Source organism: Pagrus pagrus (genome assembly GCF_965226575.1).
Source record: "Pagrus pagrus genome assembly, chromosome: 14".
Lineage (NCBI taxonomy): Eukaryota > Metazoa > Chordata > Actinopteri > Spariformes > Sparidae > Pagrus > Pagrus pagrus.
The window spans coordinates 2525639-2552502 of NC_140198.1; the positions used below are offsets into that span (position 1 = coordinate 2525639).

Consider the following 26864-nt stretch of genomic DNA (forward strand, 5'->3'; position numbering starts at 1 on the left):
CTGCAGAAGTGCTGACTCAACGTCTTTACTCCAGTAAAAGTAATCGAGTACAGGCTCTGACATGTACTCAGAGTATCAGAGTAAAAAGTCTCCCTCTGAAGGACATTTGTGGTCAAAGCTAACTGAAGCTCACGTCATATTAATATAATTCAAAGACTATTAAAGTTAAAGGTAGAGTCAGTAGGATTTGTCCCAGCTGTTCCTGAACGCACCACAAAGATAGTTGATAGTTGAGTCTCATTCCCAGGACGTCAAACAGCCACATGTTGGGTTGGTAAAGCGTCCCGAGCAGCAACAAAGAGAGAAAATAAGAAACTCTCTGCAGATACGAGACACTAACACGCCTTTTCTCCCCGTTCCAGCCTTTTACTTTACACTTCTGGCCTCATTAATGTAAAAACAACAAAAGTCTTTCTCCATTGTTGATCTTCCAACAATAGTCTCCTGCTGCGTGATGACAAAAACAGATGCCACAGACACAAACACACAAAATCCTCCACATCGTATCTGAATTGTGTTTTGCTGCTCCAGGAAGCAACATCCTAATTATCTGCCTGTGTGTCCTGCAGGAACAACAAGCTGCCGCCTGAATCTCCGTACAGCCCAGAGATCCTTCTCCTCTCTGAGCTCCTGCAGGCAGGACGAAGCAACAGCGACACACTGACACATTTCTGCTCCGGGAGAGTCGGCCTGCAGAGAGCGGGTGTGTTCAGTGTCAGACGCTCACTACGACTTATATTTAAACTCAGACGCGTCCATCAGCGGGTTAAAATAATCCAGTATTGATTTATCAGCTGATATATTGACTATATATACATATAGCGGCAGCCCGGAGGGTTCAGTCTGGCTTTCAGGACACGTTCACATCCAACACGAGCAGAATCTGGGTCCAGTCACAGCTGGATGTCAGAGGAACTAGATTCTCTGCAGACGGGTCACAAACACTTCAACCGTGAAGTCGATCTGAGAGTCGAGTCGTTTTATTTCATTTGTCTTATTTGAAACAAGGAACCTAAAAAAGAAGGAAGGGTCGTTACTGAATCTCACTCTGGGTCCAGACTGTGGTGGCAGCTGTATTGAAGCCTATGGGAAAACCAAACATATCTACGTCGTATGATGAAGAAACGCCTCCTGAACGCGTCAGAGAGTTCGCTCCTTGAATCTGTGGAGGACATGCTCGTGTTCGCAGTGCGATCAGTCAGAGTTTGACCTCTTGGACGTTTGTTCTTTCATCTTCTGGAGGTGTTTCTTCATCAGAAGTCGTACCACGTAGATATGTCGGGTTTTAGTGTGTTTCTATATGCATCTCCCGTTTTTTCCCCAAATGATTGACAGGGCTGTTGATGTTGTCATCAGACGGGGTCGGTCCGACTGGTTTCCGCTGATGAGGCTGCAATCACACTCAGACAGGAGCCTGTCTGGCACGAAATCGAGGTTCGAACAGCGTGTTGATGAAAAAGTGAGTTGTTAACCTCTCTGACGTTTGTTCTTTCATGTTCTGGAGGCGTTTCTTCATCAGAACTTGTACGATGTAGATATGTTGGGTTTTATTCTGTGACGTGATGACGGTTCCCTCTTTGTTCGGTTGCTCGATGTGAAACACTGAAATTTAACATCTTGAGGGAATTAATTCGATTATAAAAGAGCAGCCAGGTCGCCAGAATTTAATTAAATGTGCACGTTTCTTAAATTTGTACGTGCCACATGTATCATATCAACATTTCACTTCATCATATTGTATCATTGTGTCATCTCACGTCCAGATTTCATGTATATGAGCCGACTGTTGACTGAGTGACCAGAGACGACTGTTCGAACCTCCAGATTTTTTAAACAAGATGTTGATTTCCAGCCACAGAAACAGTATTTTAAGCCAAAATATGATCTTTTCTGAACCAACCAGGTGTTTGTTGTGTCTAAACCTGACCAGATCATGAGCAGAGCGATGGCACAACATGAAACTGAAAAACTCAACATACAGAAATAAAGTTGCAACATGAAGACACGTCATCGCAACACGACATCGCCGACATTTATTGGATAATCGTTGTAAAGAGCTGCTGACCCGCTCTCATTCAACCACCAGCTGGTTTTAAAGTCACCAGAGTCTCAGAAATCTCTTATTGTTGCTGATAATCGCAGCAGATGCAGCTCGTTGACTCGTCAGTTCAGGAGCTCATGTGTCGCCTCCACCTGTGTGATCTGACCTCAACGTCAAGTCGAAACGTTCGTGCGCGTTAAAATATGAACTGCATGAATCACAGCGTGCACACTTCAGGCTGAGGAGACGAGTCGAGAGGTGAGCTGACGTGTGTTTTAATCCCCTAAAATAAGAGTTGACAGGTTTTAAATTACCCTGAAAAGCTCAAAGATGCTTTTAACTCCTGTGGCGACGCGAGGAAACACCTGAGAGGAGTTTCAACATGTGAACCTCGAGAACAGATCATGTGACGTCATTTACTACATTTTTAATTGGCTTTAAATGAAATTCTCGTTGTGTTTGTACATTGAAGTGACTTGAGAGACAAATGAGTTCATGCTGCAGTGAAAACCGGACTGACTCAAGCTCATGCAGCCTCACGGGTGCTCAGACCAGGTGAGCTGAATCACACCTGATCACCTGATCAAGAAGAAGAAGAAGAAGTTTGTTGACGAAAACACAGATTTTAAACACTGTAAAGTATTTAAATTGATTGTCGCTCCACCACGCAGACATTATTGTGCTTATTTTCCATTTCAGTGTTTAACAAGCGAAGACGACGAGCGAGCTGCAACAAGTTTTGTGCGACTGGAACCAGAACATCTGAATGTGACGCAGGAGGGACGGGAACATTTCTGATTTCATCTCCTTCTCCAGCTGTAAAAAACAAAATGGATGTTTTCACTTTGTTGCTGTTGTAAACATCATCAGTGGAGGAGGAAGCGTTCAGATTCATCACTATGAGTAAACAAACATTCGTACTGTGTCAGTCACACGTGAGTGAAAGTAAAGATAACGTGTTGAAATATTATTTTGCAGAACTGAAAGTTACAAACGAGTAAAAGTCTTAAAGTGTCTCGATGATTATTGAGAATTATTGGATAAAACAGCTTTAACTTTTGAAAAGAAATCAGAAATCTGAAGTTATCTGTCTAAGCTGTCGAGTGCAACCTCCTCAGTTTATACTTTCTTCTTTAAATACGCTTTTTTCCTGTCATTACTTTGTGTTGGTCACATGAACTCCTTTAAAAACTCTTGTGTCATGCAACAAAATGAGGATTTTGGACATAAAGAATCAACATTTTTCATTTTAAAGAGAGAAAATATTTTAAAAAATCGACAACACGGCTGGAAAACGTCCATCTGACGTGTTAACTGAGCCAAACTACAACAAACTGTTCAAATTCACAAAGTACATTACACACATATTTATATTTACAGCATGTGAACTGTTTACTGAGGGTCAAAGGTCAGTTTTCAGAGCAGCAGAATAATATAAATGTTATTTGATTATGATTGTTGGTGCGTTCATCACTCTGTGTTGCAGCTGCTGCGAGTGGAGATCATTTTACTTTCACTTGATACAGATTACATTAAAGTCATAGTTTCTGTTTCTCTTCCAGGAAAGTCCAAAATGAAGAAATCCAAAAATCCCCTGGATCTCCTGCTCCATGACATCATCACACAGTAACTCCCAGTATCAAGCAGCAGTACAAGTACCTCACAACTGAGTAAAGTACCTGAGTAAATGTATTTAGTTACTTTCCAGCCCCTGATTGTTTTTCCTTGACAGCAGCTCATGTTTTTGTACAATCAAACTTTATTTATACAGCAACTTTCAAACAAAGCAAAGTGTTTTACATGAATAAAATAACATGAATAATTAAAATAATAAAAGACAATACAAATAAAAAAGGTACAATTTGATTTAAAAAGTTTATATAAGAACAACAACAACAACAGCAGTAACATGTAAATATAAATCTATATAAAATGTTTATAAAGAATAAGGAGCTCTGATATAAACAGAATAAACAGTTTATATATTTCGGGTGTAGGACGACCTGACCTGACTCTCCGGCACTAGGACCCATCAGCCCATGCAGCCTTCAAAGCTCGGGCGCTAGGACCCGTCGGACACCGCTCGGCTCTTTGTCTCCACCAGTCAGAGCCTCCTCTTCCTCTCCTCCTCCTCCTCCTCCTCCTCCTCTCCTCCTCCTCGCTGGTCTCATTCCGTGTCTCTCTCCATCAGCAGCGGTCTGGATGCTTGCAGGGACAGAAACATGGCTGTGAATCTCGGCAAGAACAGACTGGCCCTGCTGACCGCCTACCAGGACGTCATCGACGAGACCTCGGACACCGACTGGTGAGTCCTCCCCTCTGTCCTCTGTCCTCTCTGTCCTCTCTGTCCGGGTCTAGTTCTGTTGTCCGGCTCGGTTGCACGCTGAGGATGCGCAGGACAGGAGCGCACCGTGCAGCAGCAGCAGCAGCAGCATCCTCCGCGTCCTCTCCACACCGGGACTGTGCTGTAAACTACGCGCACACACACACACACACACACGGGCCGAAACACGAGTTCATCTCCAGCTGCAGCTTCTCCTCATGAAGCAGCAGCGAGCCGCAGAGGAAGCTGCGGAGCTCCGGTGAAAGTGAGAGTTGTGATCAGCAGCAGGTCTCCAGACGGAGCTGCACGCTGAGGGCCAACGTGCGCTGCGCCGCGCCGCGCCGCGCCGTGCCGCGCCGCTGTGCGCACCGGACGGATGCGTGTGCGCACGGAGCGCTTTGTTTCCTCAGTCGGGACCAGGTTTACTCCAGCTGGAAGCAATTTCAGGCTTTTATGTAATGCGATGCAGGAGTGTGTGTTGGTGTGTGTGTGCGTGTGTGTGTGTGTGTGTGTGTGTGACGGGCCTGGTCCAGAGATACTGATGAGCCCCCTGCATCCCCAAAAACGAGGGCGGAGAGGAGAGGGGCGAGGCCGAGAGGGGGTGGGAGGGGAGCGAGGAGGGAGGCAGGGGGAGGCCGAGGAGGAGGAGGAGGAGGAGGAGGGCTTCCATCATCATCATCACCCTTTGTGGCCTTTCCTCACTCGGAAATTGTGCAAGAGGAGGCGATAAAAGCCAGATCCTGCAGGAATAGTGAGAGCAGAGAGAGTCTCCAGTAATCAACACTGTGTTTGCTCATCAGGGGGTTTTTACTCTGATAACAGCTGAGGCTGCAAAGGAAGCAGCTCCACGACACACTGAGGGTTTAACTGGCGCAGGAACACGGCGTGCACCTTTAGTTTGAGTCTACAGTAAAACCAGGAGCGGCGCTTTGTATTAACGCTGGACTGTCGGGTGAAAAAACATCCACCAGACGTCAGTTCAGCATCTTCGCTTGTTTAACAGACGTCCGGTGGAGAGTGAGCGTTCAGGGCCGACCGGTGACCAGCAGACTCCCTCCAGGGTTCATAATTAAAGTTCTCACAGTGTGTAATTAGAGATGTTTAAACTGCAGCTCCAGACGTCTGGAGAAGTCTGCGTGGGTCAAAATTAAAGTTGTTATGAAGCTTCAACCCCCGGTCTCAACCCGAGGCCCGTACTTCACCAGGTGACCAGGTGTGGTTGGATGAAGGGCTGGACGACACGTACGATACAAATCGTTATCGTGATATGAGACTGTGATATTTTGGATGTGGTTATTTCATGATATCAGCATCAGTGTCGTCTTTTCCTGGTTTTAAAGGCCACAAATGTAATTTTCTGAACTGACCAGACTCTCCAACATGTCTGATGCTCTCCTTCACATCACTGTATCCATGTTCTTCTTCTTCTTCTTCTTCTTCTTCTTCTTCTTCTTCTTCTTCTAGTAGTTCTTCTTCTTCTTCTTCTTCTTCTTCTTCTTCTTCTTCTTCTAGTTGTTGTTCTTCTTCTTCATCTTCTTCTAGTTCTTCTTCTTCTTCTTCTTCTTCTTCATCTTCTTCTCCTTCATCTTCTAGTTCTTCTTCTTCTCCTTCATCTTCTAGTTCTTCTTCATCATCTTCTAGTTCTTCTTCTTCTTCTTCTTCTTCTTCTTCTTCTTCTAGTTGTTGTTCTTCATCTTCTTCTCCTTCATCTTCTAGTTCTTCTTCTTCTTCTTCTTCATCTTCTTCTTCATCATCTTCTAGTTCTTCTTCTTCTTCTTCTTCTTCTTCTTCTTCTTCTTCTCCTTCATCTTCTAGTTCTTCTTCTTCTTCTTCTTCTTCTTCTTCTTCTTCTTCTTCCTCCTCCTCTTGTTCTTCTTCAGTTGTCCCTGCTCCTCCTCTTCTAGTTCTTCTTCTTCCTCCTCCTCTTCTTCTCCTTCAGCTGTCCCTGCTCCTCCTCCTCTGCTTGTGGTTCATTCACTCTCCTGGTTTCATGTCTCGAGTTACTGGAGCAGCTGCAGTTATTAGCTGAGGTAATATTTGACTTTGAGCAGGACTGTAGGTCCAAAGTTAAACTGTAACTTGTTGTCCTTGATCATGATAAGAAACCAGCCGTCACGTTCAGTCGGGCCAAAGTCACTTTCACTCCTGGATAGAGAAATATTGTGACCCGGCACCAGAACCATCGTCCGGCCCACGAACCTGTGAAGAGTCGATACTTTATTATCATATCAGTGAGATTGAATGGCGGCCATTGTTTTTTTAAAGTAATTCCAGGATGTTTTCGAGCCTTTTTTAAGAGTTTTAAGCAGATGTTGATGATTATCAGGATAATATGATGAGTCATGATTATATTGGTCAGGATGGTCACGATGGTAAAGTTTCATGTCGCCTCATGTCGAGTCCGAACAGGCAAACAATGGGCTGAACCTCAGTATCAGGAGGAGTCACACTGTTTCCTCATTCACATTTAATTATAAGAGATGGATGCGTTTGTTTTTAGTGGTTTATTACATTTACAGTCTGAGCAGCAGCTGATCGATGCCTGACCTCTGGTTTTAAAATCACTGGAGGTCGTGTGTTCGGTGTTTTCAGTGTGTTCGGTGCTTCAGCTCAGATTACGGTTCCTGTTTTGGGTCGTTTGGGGCCAAACACTCTCTAGTCACAGTCTTAACTATGAAATGTGAACCTGAGCCATCTGTTGCCGGTCATTAGTCTAAACGAGGTCAGATTGTCCTTTAATACACGCTCAGCTTCTTCTTTCAGCCTGTAGCCGTCGTGGTTTGGAGCAGATTTTAGTTTTGGTTCCTCATTTTGTTTCTGGTTTTGGACACAGTTCTGGAGGTTTATTTCAGTACTGAGGATGTTTCTGTTCAGATACGAGATAATATCAGCAGCTCACCGCATGATTTTGTTGATTTTGGCCTAAAAACGCCCTCAAAAATCCCCAAAGCTGAGTTTTTTAGGTGAACTACACCAAACTGGGGGACTGGAAGTGAAATACCATCCACGAGGATTTGGACAAATACATTTTGAGTGCTGTTATCACACATTTAGGACTCAGATACAAGCACCAATGTATATTATGGTGTTTGTAAGGATACAACAAACCTTTTTGATACCTCATATTGAGGAATATAAACATTTATCTCTACAAAACTTTTCATGTATTTTAACAAAATAAAACAGAAGGTAACTGCAGCAGAGTAGGTATTTTTAAATGAGGAAATATCTGATGAAAGAAAAAGTAAACAAGTCCGAGAAGCTCGATTAATGATGCAACATTTGATCTGTACTCAAAAAGTGTTAAAGGCCCGCGGACACATTACACATTCATCAGAAGGAGAATAAAGTCCAGAGCTGCAAAAATGTGAAATATTTCCTGTTTCCAGCCTCGTAAATGTGAATGATTTGCTGCTTTTATCCGTCATGTATGACAGTAAATGAGTCTTTTGTTTTTGGACACTTCAGGACATTATTGACTGAACGATTAATCGTGAAAATAATCAGCAGATTGATGGATGATTTCAGATAATCCTGAGCTGCAGCCTCCATAAAGTCCTGGACTAATTTTCTGTCACTGTTCCTGAGCTTGTTTGCGTCACAGCAGTCTGTCACTGAGCTCTCCGAGGGATAAAAACGTCGTTATTAACAGCTTGTTAAGTTGTTGAACTCGGCAGGAAATTATGCTTTTTCCACCCACAATCCTCTCCGGGCCTTCCCCAAACTGTAAAAGTGTCGCTGCGTCGTGTCGGTGTGAGCGAGAGCCGCCGACAATCAACCCCGAAGGTCAGCGCTTCATTGGACGCTGTTCAGATTTGTTCTTGTTCAGATGATCCGGTGGAGCAGAGACGACGACGATGATGGTGACGATGATGCAGAGGGCCTCAGGCCTGCCCCCGATTTTCACACTTGATGTGATCCGAACAAAGGCAGAGACCTCGAAACACCGCTGACCCCAAACAACACAGGACACCCCCCGAACACCACACACCCCCCTGTGGCCTATTAAAGACACCCCTATCTGCCTGTCTGTCTGTCTTAATAGGAAGTGTTTCCCAGTTTAAATCTGCGTCAGGTCCGGCTCAGTGACAGACCGTCAGGAGGTCGTGTGCCAGATTTCTTTAAGCTAAATAAGTCCAGCAGTCTTCTGGTGTGAGTTTCATACATCTGCTCTTCTGTTGGAAAAACAACGAACCGATCACAGATTAATGGGCTGTAATAAGAATTATCTTTACTTTATAGCCAGCCGATAAATAAAAATTGACAGGTTAAAGGGACAGTTTACCCCAAAATTAATAAATACATATTTTTCCTCGTACCTGTCGTGCTGTTTATCCATCTAGATGAGTGATCGAATCATACGTCTTTGTATTTACGTACAAAATAAATATTTTCATGTACAACGCCGATTTTACAAGAAGGCCCATATAACTAAGAATATGTTGCAGGCAGTGTTGTACAGTCTATAAAGCTTCTCCTAACGCAACAAGTCTCAAAATTGAGCGTTTTCTTAAGGGAGTCTGGGGACTTTCCCCACTGATGACAAAGAAGGAGCCTTTATTAGTTGATGTTTACTGTATTTGTAAACTTTGACGTGTTTACTGTCGATAAAATGTTTTCTTCTTTAATGAAGTGTGTTCAAACAGCTGCTAAATGTTGGCAGGTAAGACACACTTAAGACACAGAGGCAGAAAAGCTGGTAGAGTGATGCAGCGACAAACTGACACTTTTTACAAGGAAGGAAACAATTTAATAATTTGTGTTTAATGCCGAATTTACAAGAAGACTCGGATGATTTGAGATTTGCCTCGCTGTTTCTCAAAGTATGTGTTACTGGTTTTTCCACACGTACCAACTCTTAAAATCACGGGATTTCTTAATGGAGTCTGGTGACACATTAATTACATGATGACATACTAACACAACGCTGTCCCCTGTGGACGGGCCTTATCTCGGCCTCGACCACGCTGCCACTGTGCAGCTTGTTACTCAAACTCTGAGCCCTTGAAACGCCATCAGCTGCGAGTGTTCGAGCGACCTGAAGTGATAACAAGCAGGAGGGATTCAGATGACGGATGAGTCGGTCGTGTCCTTTTGTATTCAGTCAGGGAAGCTGATAACACAGAAAATCATCCTGACGAGGACTCTGCGAGGAGAAATCTGCATAATGAGCCTGAAAATGAGGCTCGATCTGATGCGTCACTGACGGAGGAAGGTCACTTAGAGCTGATGTTGTTGTCGTCACTGATGTTAGCATCGTGGCTCTATGGATGGCTCAGCACTTTGGTCCAGATTGAAATATCTCAATTATTATCAGATGAGTTACCATAAAACTCATTCATGGTCCCCGGAGGATTAACCCTATATCTCTGGTGATCTTCTGACTTTTCCTTCTGCAGCTCCACGAGGATCATTTATGAGGTTTTAAGAGAAATATCTTGGTCTGATTGTCACGAGATTTGGTTCAGACATTCACAGTCCCCTCAGGACACATTTTGATAACTGTATTGATCCATTAACAGTTAATCTATTTTCCATAATCAGCTCAAAACTCAGAGCTGCTCGTCCTGCTGAAGACTCCTCATCTTGTATTAATTACCATTAGTGATAATCAGAAGCTCATCTGCATTTCCTCTTCCTTGTTTACTTTCTAGTAATATTAAAACAACTTCCCAGAAGCTGCATGATGATGATAATAATAATAATAATAATAATAATAATAATAATAACAATAATAATGATAATAAACTTGCATGATATCCAAGTTTAGGGCTTTAAAAACTGTAATAAACTATATATTACTCAATCACTCATTGGCTGTTGTAGGTTTGAGGGCGGGCGTAGGAGCTTCTATCTCCTCAAATGAGCTGTCAATCAAACGGCTGCCATCTTAGGATCTCTGGTGTGGAGGGATGATGGCGGGATGAAAAAACTACGTTACTGAAATCAGATAGTGAGAAACTTTATCTGTTGGCAAAACTTCACGCATGCTAGTTTTTAGCTTGTTTGTTGCGAGAATCGAAGCTTTCTTTCTTTTAAATTGCCGCGTTTGTAAAGTTCGGTGAACTAGCTGCTGAGTTTTCACAAGAACAATAATCCATTTTCATAATTTCATTCAGTGTTTTGTTGGTTTTAGCTTGTTAAATGTGAGGATTTACAGTTTCCTGTGTCATTTTGTTCAGTAAATGAACTTTGGGTTTTGGGCTGTTTTCTTTGGGCTCTTTGTGATTTTTGACATTTTATGGACTAAACGATTGAATCTATTAATCGTGTACGACGTGTATCTAGTGTGTTGACATCAGTGCTGCTACATTCAGTGTCAAAATGTCTGCTTCAGACACAAGAGATGTAATCAGAGGGGGTTGACTTTACCTGCATTACTTCACGCGGCGCCTGGAGGAGGAAGAAAAAGCACGTCGGCTCTCGAAACCACAAATGTCAGATTGCAGTGAAGGTGACGTTGTGAAAAGGGCAGCGGGCGAATCAGGGTTATCCAATATCAAACCACCCGCAGACGTTCAGGAATGCTGATTGGCCCCGAGGCTGCTGTCACATGACCCTTTGACCCCCTCCAGCTGTTGGAGAAAGCCATTACCTGGCGAGTCGCCTCTCCTCGGCTGACAAGAGAAGAAACTGTGGGTAAGAGGAGCCGAGCAGGAGGGTCGACCGGCTCTGAGTCATGTTTCATTAATTGAAGCTTTCAGACAAAGAAGCTGCAGGTCTGATGCATTCGGAGACGCCCTCTGTTCATTTTTCTACCTCGCTGGTCTTTTTTGTTTTAACGCAGTCTCTTTATTCGCCCCTGGGAGAGCGCTGAGGTCTGGACTCAAGGTCGGTCAGTGGAGGAGCTGCTGGAGGTCAAAGGAAAAACAACAGTGCAGAAGAAAACAGCTGGCGGTGGTGGTGTGCTCTGGCATCCCGGCCTCACTGTGAATATTTTACTCTCTGCCGCATTGAGACAGGTGATAAATAAAAGGACAAGCCTGAATAAACGAGAGGAGAAATGTAGTGAATGCAGAGAAAATACAGCCGCCGCAGTCAGTCAGAGCTCAGCTGAAGGGATCATCTGTCATCAGATTTTATTTTCATCGTTCATGCAGTCATGAGCCGGATGATATCGCGGTGATGTCATCAGGGTTATCTCAGGTTGAGCTCAAAGATGAAAGATTTATAGAAGCAGTGTTTTCACAGCTCGAGACAAACGAACTCAAACAGAAGTCTTTTCAGTCTGCGTCATTAAAGAGAGAGACGGATACATGTAATAAAATAAGGCTGCAGCTGACGGTTACTGTCATTATTGATTCATATTTTTCATCCGTCGTGTTTCATGTGTTTCTTCTTGAACAGAGACGACACACAGAAAACATTAACGCTCTTTAAAACAAGGAGAGACGATGAGATTGTTTTCTCCATCTTTAGAATAATAAATCAGGGAGAAAAGACGTTAAGATTCAACTTTCAAAACTTGATTTACAGACTCAGAGTCCAGATAAAAGACACAACATGACAGATACATAATAAATCTTTAATCACAGTAAAAGATGTTTTAAAAAAGGAAAATAGTACCGATGTCTCCAGTGTGGTGCTGAACTTTATGTTTGATAAAAACAGGATGATTTTCATTTTCAGAGACGTTAAGAAGGCAAATAAATTTCTACATGAGATTTATTTTAAACAGCTTGGAAGAGTTTGACTCCTGCAAGTCGATAAGATAATAAAATATAATATTACAGTGAAAAATGCTTGTTTTAATGTCCAAATCCAACAAATAGAATATTTTATTTGATGTACAGTCAATCGAATAATTAATATTTACTTAAACACACGTTTAGCTGTAATAAACTTAACTGTGAAAATAACCTCCAGCATCTTTATTCTTCTTTATTTCTGTGAATATCAGCCGATGATACCGATCCGTCGGGCTCGACCCAGAACCACTCACCGGACTTTGTTAGTTGCTTATCTAAACTCTCATAAATCAAAGTAAATCATGAACGCTGGCTCTCGTGGCTCCGACTTTGTGTCAGTGTGGTGAAATCTCCTCCAGATGGATTCAGAGTCAAACCCGACTGATCATTGATTATTTTCCTGTCGTAGACTCGCTGGTGCCGGAGCGAGAGACAAACCCAATCATTAATGGATCCTCTGACTGGAAACACAAAGACGGAGACGTTTTCCAATCAGCCTCGTGTTCCTAACGACAGCGTCTCATCAGCGTGTCGCTACAGGAAGTCTGACCTCTGACCTCACGTCCCGGCTGACGACACATTTATTCTTCTCCTATTTTTCTTTTTTCTTGTGTTTCCACTGCAGATATTTAAATATACAGAAAGTCTTTTCTCTCAGCACCACCTGCCTTCTCTCAGACTAATATAGAACCGGGTCAGTGGTACAACGTGGAAAACGGTCTTCTACTTTCATCGCGTCTGCTTTGTCGGACTTCATCTCCCCGGACGATTAATCTCCCTCCATTTATAGCGTCTTCACTCACACGAGGCTAAACTATATTAAATGAGGAGTCTGCTGGTTTCGGGTCGGTTCTGTTTGTTTGTGTTTTACCCTGAATGTCTTTGAAAGCTCTTGAATCATTTCACCGCCTCCTGCTCCTCCTCCTCCTCCTCCTCCGGCCGGCTGCAGCTCCATAATGGGGTTGTAACCTTCAGTAAATGTCTCGGAGAAACGTGAGATTGCGGGTCGGACGGCGGCGGCACCGTCAGGCAGAGGTCAGCGTCATGATGAGGAGTGAAGAGGGCGACGTGACGCTGCGAGTCCAGATGATGAAACCAGCAAATCAGAACCAGACCGGCCTCGGGCCTCGCAGATGAAACACTCAGAGGCTTCTTCTGATATTTTCCACAGCCGACTCTGAAACAGTTTTGATTTACTGGTATTGTTAGCAGAGCGGCTACATCGAGCTGTAAATCAGGATTAATGTAGATGTTTTTACATTCAGAGGGGAAAAGAAACAGTTTGTGCACAGAAACACGTCTGTGGTCACATTTTCAGAGCTCGGATGATCACAAAAGAAATTCTTTCCCCCTCAGTTGTGTTGGGCTGGTACAAACCACTGAGTTGGATCGCTCAGAACCAGGACGAGTAAGATCAGAAGTATCAGCATGGCTGGGTAACAGAGGGAGGAGGAGGAGGGGAAATGTTTTTTATTGTAATTTGGGTGAACTAACTCATTAAATGTGTAAGTTAAAGGGAAATTTAGCGATGTAACTATGCAGCTACGTACTGCGCTCTCAAACACTCCTGGTGGGTGAGGAGGACGGACCAGAACCGGGTTGAAGCCGATCTGTTAGCTTCAATAATTCAAACGATAGCGTCAGTATTTAAAAAAAATGAAAATTTAAGAAACAAGCCAGTATTTCTCAGAGCTTTTATGACTTAATAATTGACAAATCTGAAGGTTAGAGGACAAAAACTGGACAACAACACCAGAATCGTCTGTGTCAGTAAGTCTCGGACCCTTTTTCATTCTCTGACAGGGTTTTAGGCTCATTATTTATTAATTGAACCGTCTCTTGCCACATGGAGGTCCAAAACAAACAGACCTGTGGGTCATTCGGTTGCAGAACAGACTGGTCTGAGTGTTCGGTCTCGTCGTGCTGCTGAGGCTGGTTTGGACTCCAGACACCAGCTCCCTGAGATGATGAATGACCCGTCTCAGGTTGGACCTGTTGGAAACACATAATGGAGGTTTTCTGTTTTTTACTGGACTGGATGGAAAATGAATTGAGAGCTTGTTCAGTTTTGAGTTTCACGTATCAGACGGACTTCAGGGACGATCTTCGCTGCGATCAGACTTCAGTCTGATGTCAGCGCTGAAGGTATTTGGATGTTTTCCTCCTCTGAGATAACGATAAGAGTTATTGGATTGTATTGTGCTCTGTGCTGGTGAAGCTGAAGGTCAGTATCAGTGTTTTTCTTCCCCCTGCTGATCTGCTCTCCTCACTGACTCCAAACTCTCTTTTGAGATTTTCTGATCCCGTCTCCTTTCTCATCGGATTACTGACATTTAGCTTTTCTCTGTCCCCTCAGAGAGCTGCTGCAGTACGCTTCACAGCTTTACAAACTTCTGTCCTCCATACAGCCTCTCGTAGGAAATAAAATGAGCTGCACAGTTTGTGTTTTTTGAGTGTAATATCTCGTTAGTTAACTCTCCCGTCAGGATGGTGAGCCCTCAAGTTTTCATCTATAGCACCAACATCATTCCAGTTTTTGACCAAATAGCTGCAAAACAAAAAGTCTTACATGTACTTTGTTTTGTTTTTTTGTAGGTTTTTGAAAGACTGAGGTACTTGGATGTATTTGGCGAGGGGTTTGATGGTCCTCCTCCAAGAAAATGTTTAAAAATATGCTATTTCACATAAGTTGGACCATTTTTCTCACCATATCTGTGTACAAAAAGTAGAGCAGATAGTAAATTAACAACACACAAAAGACCTAAAGACAAAACTTGCTAGACCAACGACAACAATTACATTTAATCAGTTTTAATCCTTCAACATTGATTGTATATTTATGGCTCTCCAGAGGGGAAAACCCTGTAATTAGTAGATGTTAGCATGCTAACATGCTAAGTACAGACGGTGAACATGGTAAACTTTACACCTGCTAAACATCAGCATGTTGGCATCGTTACTGTTTGCTTGATGCTCGAGCACGATCTCTACCCATCCTACAGAAAATACTTTTATTTTGTAGGAGACAGGATAGCCTTGTTTATCCACTGAAAACAGGAAGTTTGTGAACCAGAACCAGCCATGAGTATTGATGAAAGATTTTGGTTTGTTCATTATTAATAGCAGCTTGCAGGACATGAACATGTGGTAGGAACAGAAGGACATTGTTTTCATGTCCATGTCTGCTGACTAGAAAAACTTCTTCTTCCTTTTGTTTGCTGTAGTTCTTGTTGTGTTTCTGCCACATGATGTCTCACTTGACAAACATCCAGGAACCAAAAGTAGCATCCATAGTTCGATTATAATCATTTTTGTAAGAAAGAAAAAGTCTAAATTCTCTGATTCTAGTTTCTTAAATGTGAATATTTTCTGTTTTCTTTCCTGATAAACTGAATATCTTTGGGTTGTGGACAAAACAAGACACTTGAGGACAACATCTTGAGCTCATTGACATTTGGACCATCTTCTGACATTTCATAGACTAAACAACCAAGTGATAATTGACCGATGGATTAATAGACAATGAAAGTACTCAGTAGTTGCAGCCGTCTGTGGGAGATGTGGATGTTTCATCTTGATCTGTTGGGTTTTTGTTTTGTGGGGAAACATCACAGTTTCTAGGGCAGAGACGGAAACAGTTATCTAATATTTAAACACAGTACTTGAGTCAAGTTGTGTCACTTAAGCGAGAAAAATCTGTAACAGCTCCTTGATCCACGAGCCACCATTTTGTTAAGTGAACAGTCCACTTTATAAAAGCGTTGAGTCAGTGGAGTGAAAGTGTCGGGCTGTCATCTTGCTGCAGCTGTCGAAGGTTTTTGAGTTCAGCGGTGATACGAGAGGGAGCCTGCAGTTTGTAACCTCCGAGCTTTTCTGGATATTTTTCCTCCTCCGTGAATCATTTGCACTCTGCCCTCACAGTTTCATAGCAGGAGGGAGAGGAGAAGAAGAAGAAGAAGAAGAAGAAGAGGGAGATTAAATTGGCCAGAAGTCGGTCCGCTCTTATTTTTAGCTTCGCTTTCACACATCGAACACATTGAAATTACAACCGGAGTTACAGTTACAGTCCTTTTTGCAGTCAGAAATCGTGTCGAAGTGATTCTGTATTTCATCCTACAGAGATTTGGTTATCTACTTTAGCTTTGGACAGACAGCAGGTGTCTTATACAGTCTAATTCTGACTGAGTCAGCCAAACTGTTCATGGCTTGCCATTCAGATTATAGCTGCCAGGACTCTTTCAAATGACTACATTTCTGTGTGTTGGAATATAGTCGTGGAAACGCTGTTTTTAAACCACCGTCAGCTCAGCTTTCATCTTGACCTCATTATATGCAGTGAAGGAGGAGGCGCTTGTAAATATTTCCCACAATAATGTGAATGTTACTTATTCAAGACGTCCTAAGTCCTTAAGTAAGATTAGAGTTACTCCAAGCCTCAAATTAAACACCCAGTCAGCCTAATGTGTGCTTTAACTTCCAGTTAATCCTGACTGTTTGATAACATGTCATCATACCTAAACGATAGACTAGGTCGTTAGTCAGTAGCTCCCCAATGACGTATATAACCGTTGGAGAGTGCAAGCAACAGGCGACCAGACCGTCATAGGTTTAGACACCAAAACTACTTGGTCAGGTTTGGAGAAAGATCCTGGTTTGGGTTAGTTATGTAAGTTAATTAACATATTTAAGTTAATGTTGACTTTTGCTTTCACACGGGACACACTTTGTTGCTTTTTACACAATGTAACCTGACTATCTCCTTTGCTCCTGTCATAATAACTACGGTCACTAGAGGTCACAGGCTAACAATAAATAAAGGTATGGATTGTAATAAGCTGCTTGCACAGGCGGCCTATGCACCCATGTTTTTGAGGAGGATGTTCTTGTGTTTTAACTACTTTAATCAATGAACAACAAGCACCACCGATGGCTGCTGAATGCTAACGGCACTAACATCAGTGCAATACACAATCCAATCACCAATCAATCAGTGTTTCTGACCCCATGGCATCTACTGATGCCCAAAAACGTGTGACGAGTCCAAAGAAACAGAACTGGTGTCTGTCGCCCAAGGACTTGCAACACTATCAACCTCTCCCTGTTTTCTCTGTAAAGTGGTTTGAGTCCTCAAGAGACAGAAACTGGAGAAGACAGCTGTAATACGATGAATAAACTTTTGAGTGTCACAAGAGCTCTGATCTCTATCTTTGTATCTCAACTTTAAGTCCAGTTATAGTAGAACCAATTAAATGTGAAAAGTTTTCATGTAACTCTTGTGTGCAGGAAGTCAGCCAGAAGACTCTAATGAGCTCTCTGGGACCAAATTCATGTTGAGCTGAGGAAGTTTTAAAAAGATTTTCACTGTCCAATGAGCAACTTTCACTGGAATGAATGTGACGCCATCCTAGAAAACAGTATGAGCTCCAGAAACATGAAAGTTTTGAGATGTTCTGCACTGTGAATTAAATGTGTCAAAAAAGATACAAGGTAATTTATTCATCATTATACAACACAGGGTTGGAGTCGGGTCTATGTAAAGATGTGGTGGAGATAGGTCTCTGTAAAGATGTGGTGGAGACGGGTTCTGTAAAGATGTGGTGGAGACAGGTCTATGTAAAGATGTGGTGGAGACGGGTCTATGTAAAGTGAAGTGGAGACAGGTCTATGTAAAGATATGGTGGAGACGGGTCTATGTAAAGTGGAGACAGGTCTATGTAAAGATGTAGTGGAGACAGGTCTATGTAAAGATGTGGTGGAGACGGGTCTGTAAAGATGTGGTGGAGATTGGTCTATGTTAGATGTAGTGGAGACAGGTTTCTGTAAAGATGTGGTGGAGACAGGTCTCTGTAAAGATGTGGTGGCGACGGGTCTATGTAAAGATGTGGTGGAGACAGGTTTCTGTAAAGATGTGGTGGAGACGGGTCTCTGTAAAGATGTGGTGGAGACAGGTCTCTGTCGAGATGTGGTGGAGACAGGTCTCTGTAAAGATGTGGTGGAGACAGGTCTCTGTCGAGATGTGGTGGAGACAGGTCTCTGTAAAGATGTGGTGGGGACAGGTCTCTGTAAAGATTTGGTGGAGACAGGTCTCTGTCGAGATGTGGTGGAGACAGGTCTCTGTAAAGATGTGGTGGGGACAGGTCTCTGTAAAGATGTGGTGGAGACGGGTCTCTGTCGAGATGTGGTGGGGACAGGTCTCTGTAAAGATGTGGTGGAGACAGGTCTCTGTAGAGATGTGGTTGAGACAGGTCTCTGTAGAGATGTGGTGGAGACAGGTCTCTGTAAAGATGTGGTGGAGACAGGTCTCTGTAAAGATGTGGAGGTGGTGGCCGATTCAGACAGCCAACAATTAAAAAGTATATTTCCTTCTGAAATGCAGTGGAGTAGAAGTATAAAGTAGCTTAAAATGGAAGTATTAAAATGATCCTGAAGTACCCGGTGGCTTCCCTCCACTGTGTGTGAACACGTGTACTGGTTGTTCTGATCCGGGCTCCTGCAGTCGGATCTGAGCTTTAAATGTCACTTTTCTTTGCTTTGGAGCTTTTGGAGACAGAAAAAAAAAATCTCAGCACAAGTCGGATTTAGATGAACAGGCTGTTCAAGTTACTCGTAAAATCTGCCAAAGTACTGAGGTACACACTTACAGACTGCAGTCAAACATTTTGCCAGTTGGACAGAAAGAACGAGACTTTTACAGCCACATTAAAGATTTTATCTGCAGGATTTAACTCCCAAACCTCGTCTGCGATCATTAAAAAGACGTGTTGCAGATAATGATTTCAGGTGTGATTCTGCAGCTCCATCAGAAGCAGAGACCACCTGTCAATCATGTGTTGTAGATCCGTCTTGTCTCTGATTCATCAGACAGTCCACAGCGAGAGAAGAGAAGATTGAGGGATGACTGCGAGGTGAAGGAAAGCTGTGAATTCAAGTGTTTTTTAATGTAGTGCGTGACGCTCTTTGAATGTGTGTAAGAGTCACGGCGATACAAGGCCGTCGCTGAATAGACTGAAACGAGCAGGAAAAGACTAAAGCTTTCCTGTGTGAGTGTTTGAACTCGCAGCTGCTGATCTTTTTCAGTTCAGTTCAGTCAAAAGCAAACTGAAGTGTTGTGCGTCCGACCGAAGATGCTAATCTGATAACCTGATAATAATAAAAGATGATAATCAGTAAGATATGAGGAGCTCTCCTATTTGAGCCTTAAAGTTCACCTCAAAATCAAAAATGTATATTTCTCTTCTTACCTGTAGTGATATTTATCCATCTGCACTGTTTTCATGTCAGTTGATGAGTTTTGGCGTCTCTTAAGATGACACATATCACTGTCCACGAAACATCAGGACTGTTGCAGCGTATCAGTGACAGGAAAACTGGATTTTGGTTGGGTTTAAGCAACAAAACTACTTGGTTAGGTTAAAGAAAACGTCAGGAAACAAGGGCGAGGTAAAGACAAAGACAGGAAGTGTAAGCCATGAGGAGAAATCCTACAAAATAAAAAAAACATTCCAAGAAGAGAGAAATACTCATTTAAAAAACAAACCAGAAAGCCACGAGGAACAAAAGCAGGAACACTGAGGGCACACAAGGAGAAAACAGGAAACACCAACAAAGGACGAGCTAGCTAGTGAAACACAGGTGAAACAAGGCCGAGATAAAGACAAAGACAGGAAGTGTAAGCCATGAGGAGACAACCTACAAAATAAAACAGGAAATGATTCAACCAAAAACCCAAACCGTGACAAGAAAGGAGAAAGAAGTGACACTTCTGTGTCCTTCCATCACCAGCTCCAGAAAAAACTGTGTCTAATCCAGAATATTATTGATTAAGACTTTATAAAACAAGCTTAACGTCTTCTGGATGTGCTCAGATGAGGTATATGATCTACTGCTTTCACAAGCACAAATAAAACAATTAAACAGGAAGGAAAACTCGTCTCCTGGTAACGAGAAAGACGTCAATCATCTATTGAACGTGTTTTAAAACCACGTTTAAAAAACCTACATATACACGCTGGTTTGGGTGTGAAAGTGGTATTTGATTTTTGGGGTGAACTCTCCCTTTAATCATCATATTGATCCAATCAGCCAGGTCTTTCACCACAGACTGCTCGTGATAACGTGTCTCTGTAAATTAAAACCTGCTCCTGTTTCTAAACCCTGGTGTCCGTTCGGACTTTGTGTGTTATTGAATAAAAACCCATCGGACCTGAAGACGCTGCTGCAGCCGGTCGGACCTCAGACTGGATCCACATTGGAAGTCAATGCAGCTCAGTGTGACCGGGCCTGACCTCCGACCTCTGGACTGAACTTACTGTGTTTCTAAACATGTTAACCTTTGAACACAGCGGACCGTCACTGTCGCTGTATGTATGGATTTTAGCTGTTTGATGAGTTAGACGAGGATTTAATTTAATGTGTCTCCGTCTCTTTGACGTTTGCTCGTCCTCCATCTTCCTCCACCTCTTCTTCATCACTTCCCTCCTCTCAATTTCTTCTTTTCCCTCTGATTCCCGGGATCATCCGTCGCCTCCTGCACTTCACATTTTTCTTTTCAAAGCCTACATTTCTCCACACCCCTCCTTTTATTCCCGTCTCTTCTCAGACGAATCTGTATTTTTGGAAACATCTGTCGCTCCTCCCTCTCTCTGCGTCTCTGTCAACAGCAGCGACACACACTCGTCTTGTGTTCGTTTCAAACTCGACCTACAAAACAAACAGTTCAACGCTCTGTGTGTAAACAAAAAGACGGAGGGACAGAGGTCGGCGTTTGTCCTCTGTCGAACCTCTGAGTCACCACGACACTGCCTGGGACTGTGAGAGGGCGAGAGACATAGACACAGACAGACAGACAGACAGAGAGAGAGAGAGAGAGAGAGGAACAACATCACTCGGTTCTGTCTGTGTTTGATTGTTCTGTTGTTTTATGTGTGAGAGCTTATGAGAGGCTCTGAGGACAGCACTGTCACTGTGTGTGTGTGTGTGTGCGTGTGTGTGTGTGTGTGTGTGTGTGTGTGTGTGTGTGTGTGTGTGTGTGTGTGTGTGTGTGTGTGTGTGTGTGTGTGTGTGTGTGTGTGTGTGTGTGTGTGTGTGTGTGTGTTGTCTGGACCTTCACCTCCAGGACAAACAAACTTCGACCCGACAGCTGAAATCAAAACTCGGGGTAAACTGCTGATGAACTAAACTAATTTTAAAAATGTGCTACTCTCACTTTGTGCTACTAATCTGATTAGTAACCCGTCAGTAGCCTATAAAAAATAAAATAATCTAACTAGTAACTAATACTAACTTATACTAATAGTGTAAAGTACCTGAAACTTGACTAAATTTCGAATAACCAGTAAACCTACGATTTTACTTTGTACTGCAAATAAATATCAGTTATCAGGCTCCTTGAATTCATTCAACCTTTATTTAAATCTCTAAAAATCATTGAGGGTAAGTCGTCATTTTCAATGATGTCGAGAGCACAAATAAAAAACAGAATAGGTGCAAAAATGTGATAACAAACAGAAACAACGACCATATCAGAGCAAATAAACAGAATGAGTTCATAAAACTGATAACAGATAAAAAGCAACATGACAAAACACAAATACAACTGAGGTGCATAAAAGATAAATGGCAGACGACCATACAGGACAGCACGGAGTTAAAAACAGTTACATTCAAGTGCTGAGTAGTTCGAAGTCAGTGTTAAACTGACCTACAGGTCTGTCAAGTTTAAATGTACGTTGTTGAATGTAAAAGTGTTTGGAGCACTGAAACTGAAAGGTTATAGATCACTAGAGCGTGTTGAACAGTGACTGTGAGCAGTTTAATAAAGAGCTGATGTGTGGTGGGGAGTCTTGATTTAATGAGTGATGTTTAGACCAGATGTGCCACAAGACTTTTAACATCTGAAAATGAACATTTTAATTTGATTTGAGCAACTAAAATATATTTGTTCATCTAAAAAAATGACATTTAAAACTTATTGTGATTCAAAGCAGATAATATTTTGCTTTTCCAAGCTGATTATTTCAACTCCAGCCTTTTGTAAAGAAACCAGAAGGTGTAAAAGTACCTCTGATAAAGATCGAAATGTTTGTCTGCATCTTTTGTCTTTTGGACACAAAGCAGTTTGCAGATTTTCCTACTTTTGTATCAAACAGGGTTCGTACAGTCAAGAAAAAACTGTCTCAGCGTCACACAGCGGGGTGGGAACAGTTCATCAAAAGTAAACGCATCAAACATTCCCCGAACGCTGGCAGCCATCTTCCCTTCAACGGGGCTCATTTCCAGTTTCCTTACATGAAATCCATAAATTTTTTATTTCACTTCTTGAAAAATTTAAATCCGAGATGTTTCTGAGATATCTGAGTAAATATTTATGTTCGGTTTGGTTTTCACTCCCTCGGCAGCGGTTCGCTCCGGCAGCGACCTCGCGCCGAATTCGTCTTATTCAGGGTAAACAGGAAACTTTTGATGAACGTATTTTCGTGTTTACACAGAATTTTTCTTCTTTTTAATTAAAATTCAGAGTTTGTTGAGAGAAAATATCCCAAACTTCTGTTTGAGAAACAAATAATCTGACAAAGTTTGATTTCGTTGAAAGAAACCTAACGTCTCATTTGAACTGGGCCAGATTAGTGTTGAAGTCTGTTCACCAATGTGTTAAAAAATTTTGGTTTTTATTATATTAAAAAGAAATAAAAAGCAGAGCTGCAGACAGAAGCAGTGAGCGGCGGTGGGGGATGGGAGAGGGCAGACTTACAGGGAGCTGATGAGGATTTGAGACGGGATAGAAACTGAAACTAGTGGCTAAAGAGGTCAATGGAGGGGGGTGTAAATACTGAAGTACTGTTGACGACACGCCAAATAGGACTTAGTGTGTGTGTGTGTGTGTGTGTGTGTGTGTGTTAGATCCTATTAGGATCAGCTGAGTTTAATTTTTAGTTCCAATTATCTTAAAAACAACAAACACTTCAGGACTCATTAGTTTGAGACGACGCGTCAACGTAGAAACTTTTTTACGGTGGATGTTTTTACGGAGCGGCTCTTTAATTACAGCAGTTTGACTGTTTAATCCTTTAAGTGATGAACAAGTCAAACGATCTTAAACATTCAAGGCAACAGTTCTTAAAGTTTGAGTCGTTTGTTTACCTCCTCCGTGTTAGAGTAACGTTATATTTTAAATCGTCACGGCTGAAAGGTTTCACTTCTGTCGTCCGGTTTCTTTACAGACTTTTGTTCCTGTTTTGTTTGTTGGTTTGTAGTTTCACAGACGATCATGTGACTCACCTGAGTCCAACACGTTCTCACTGCAGACTCATCACAGTTTGCAACTTGGTCTTCAAGCGGTGATGTCTACCCTCGTAGCGTTTTGTATGGGAAGAGCTCCGCAGTCAAGTCAGCAGTAACAGTGAACATGCAGCCTCTGGTTAGACTTTCAAAATAAAGTGTGCTGCACAGAGCGACACAACATTGTCATCAGTTGCACAGGTGCACCTGAAATTTAGTTTAGTTTTGTTTTGTAAACGTTTCTCTGAGATTTAAAAAAGAAAAACGTATATTTGCACCTATTATTCCCGTTTGCATGTGTTTTAAAAATGAGCTTTAGCTTGTCGTCTGGCTGACGGACCTGACGAAGGATGGATTCATGTTTTTCACAAAGCACCATCATGATGTTGTGACTTTGGCTTCCTTCTGATCCATCTATTACAGTCAGATCACAGAGAAATCTCTTGGTTTTGGGTTCATACCGATGTGGTTCGTGGTTATTTTTATTTTCAACAGCTTCAACACAACCTAAGTATTGGAATGATGATTTCTGCATTTGTTTTGTGCTTCAGGACGAAGCTTGTGAGGCTTTAAGGACTCCAGCTGACAAATCGGCCAATTTAACGTGAACACAGATCAATCAGCATCGTCACTAACAGGTTCATTTCTCCGGACACAATACTTCATGTTTATTGTTGCTCTTTTCACACTTCTCACAGACTATAAATTGAAAGTCTTCCCGACCCAGCAGTGTTTCTGTGAGGCGTTCGGGGACCAGTGGATTTGGTTTGGAGGGTTTAACAGCCAAATGTCTCTGACAGGCTCATACTGAAATCTTCTAAAACCTTTCACCCCTGGCTGTGAAGATTAGACCGGGATTTGCTGGTCTGGCTCGAGGACCTCATCTCGGTGATGTTCAGTTTGCTGTCCTGTGAGATTTTCTTCTGACTGGAAGACAAAACGTTCTGCTGTCTGCAGGTCCGAAACAGACGAACAGTCGTGAGGAATTTATTGTGTTTATGAGACATATTATCTGCATCTCTCTCCCAGTCCAGCCACATGAAGCTGGACCAGTTTGGAGTAATCTGAACTCGGCTGGGGGTTCACAGTGAAGTCTGAGGGTTTAAAGTAAAGCTCTGCTGTGATATTAACTGTCTGCAGAGCGGAGGAAGACTTAATTCAACCTGAAGCTTCTGCTGCTGCACACAGTCGACTGAAAACCAACAAGAGTCCTCAGATCTCCTCCGTTTTCAACCAGAGTCAGTCTGCAGGAGGCTGCAGCTCAAATAGATCATCATGTCAGAGAAGGAGATCGTGCTGCATGACGTGTCGAGGTGACCGATGACAAAGTCAGATATCAGGAAGGTCGACAATGATGGCGTCTGAGTTGTCATCAGACGACTGGGAAGGATAATTACAGACCGGACACGTTCATCCGGACCCACATACCACGTTGAATGATGGCGGTCCACTCCAGTTTACCAGCTCTGAGCCACAAGCAGAACTTAGCAGGGTCGGATGTCAGCCAAGAGCGGACCAAACACTACGAGTATGAGCCCGATCAATCACCGATCATGACCCGCCGCAATTTCATAGGTCATCGGGGAGGCGGGACAGGAAATTGTCAATCATGGCTACTAGGGGTGTAACGGTACATGTATTTGTATTGAACCGCTTCGGTACGGGGTGCTCGGTTCGGAACGGAGGCGTACCGAACGAGTTTCCACACGGACATATTAAGTAGAGGACAGCACGTTTGGAGCATGCTGCAGCCGCACATGCGCAGTTGCGCACACCGAGACACAACAAACAGCAGTTGTAGCGGACGTCATGGCTAATGCCGCTAGCATTTGCAATAAGCCAGAGCTTGAGGACCCTCCCGCGACATTAAGGTCTCCCGTTTGGGAACACTTCGGCTTCCCGGTGAAATATAAACAGGGACAAAGAGAGGTTGATAAAACCAAAGCGGTTTGCCGACATTGTTCATCTGAGATCGGGTATGTTTCTGGCAACACGTCAAACCTGTTAACTCATTTGAAACGGCACCACCCCCACGTGAACATCGCTACAACGAAGAGAAAGACGAGCATAGTACAAACACAGCTCCCCACCGCATTTAAACAGCCTCTGCCTGGTGACTCAGATCGGGCTTAAGCAATAACAAATGCCGTAGGTAATTGAGCCCCGATATCAATTACCTTCTCGCCCACATTTTAGCCAGAAAATCATACCGGGCCTTTATGAAAAAACTAAATCTGCTATAATCTGAGCAACAACTTGAAACTGTTCAGTGTTGCAACTGTTCAATTTTGCACATCAGATGGAGCAAATATTTTTTGTAAGAAAAAGTCTGAGCCAATGTTATTTATTTTTATTTTGTTTTTCAAAATATCTACATTTCAGAATATTGTATTTATATTTTTGAGCAGAATTCTAGCTTTGTATAGGCTAATGTTCCTATTGTTAAAAGCACAAAAGTGTGTAATAAACAACTAGGCTAGCACATTTATATTTTGCATTTTGTTTTCTTACTATACCGAAAATGAACCGAACCGTGACCTCAAAACCGAGGTACGTACCGAACCGAGATTTTTGTGTACCGTTACACCCCTAATGGCTACTGAAGCTAGCATAGCTAACGAGCGAGTTACTCTCCGGGTTGCCTCCGCTGTTTCTCGCCAACATTTTTCTTTTTGGACACGTCATGGTCGTCCCTCGAGGGTTTTGTTGCCACCGTTCCTCTGCTTCACTGTTCCACCTGACAGCAGCGTCCCTCGTCCTCTTCGCCATCTTTACATATACACCTCAGAGCACTCTGTCATCCTATTGGTCAACGTCCAGGACCACGTCATAGAAGTCAAACCAGGCAGGAAGATACAAAAACTTTGTCAGTTCTTCAGTTATGTTACACAACACGTCCGTTCGTCGTTGGACGACTCTGGAAATGTCCCGTCCCTGTTGCCATAAACATCAAAATCAGTGACGCCAGCTTCTTTCTGAAGCGATCCTGCTTCCTCATCACTCGGCACTTTGTATCTTTCTTTTTCTGACTCACTCTTACACAAAGACGACCAGCTGCTCCTTTAATCTTCCTCCAATTATGTTTATATGTTAATGTGTTTTAATGCTTCCTGTTTTGGTCTGTGATATGTTGTGTTCATGTATCTCGTGCACATGCGAGCGCAGACGCATTTCTGCCTTTTGAATGTGAGGAAGGAAAACAATAAAGTATTTTCTGTTCTGTTCATTTGAAGAAGATGTTATTTCAGGTATATTTCCTTCAGCAGGTGGTTGATTATTTATAATCCGTGCAGTGAAAGTAACCGTGTATCAGCACCTGCTTCTTCGTTTTCAGTCTCGTACCTCGGACATCAGATTATACAGCTGTGGAAACTGTGTGTGTGTGTGTGTGTTTGTGTGTGTGTGTGTGTGTGTGTGTGTGCTGATGTCCGACCTGCCCTGACCTCCGGCGTGGCCCTGTCCCAGCTGCTGGCTGCTAAACGTTCTGGGTGAATCGCTGAAACTTGTAAATCAGCGAGTGGAGGCGGAGGAGCGG

At 42.8% G+C, this 26864-nt stretch overlaps 1 protein-coding gene and 1 long non-coding RNA gene across 9 annotated transcripts in view; both read left to right on the forward strand.

The window, feature by feature from the left end:
- The first annotated feature begins 2143 nt into the window (after positions 1-2143).
- On the forward strand, positions 2144-3057 carry LOC311269967. Its single transcript, XR_014624170.1, has 3 exons — positions 2144-2299; positions 2514-2596; positions 2741-3057. It is a non-coding gene; the product is annotated as an uncharacterized lncRNA (long non-coding RNA).
- Positions 3058-4036: 979 nt separating this feature from the next.
- dbn1 (drebrin 1) overlaps positions 4037-26864 on the forward strand; it is a 118659-nt gene continuing 95831 nt past the window's right edge. For 2 of the 8 annotated variants that reach the window (XM_084374541.1, XM_084374542.1), the window contains exon 1: positions 4169-4346. In XM_084374541.1, the coding sequence (XP_084230667.1) occupies positions 4264-4346 (83 nt within the window). In that variant the 5' untranslated portion in view covers positions 4169-4263. Of the gene's footprint in view, positions 4347-26864 lie in introns of all 8 variants that reach the window. The other 6 variants (XM_084374545.1, XM_084374547.1, XM_084374544.1 and 3 more) reach the window with 5 other exon arrangements.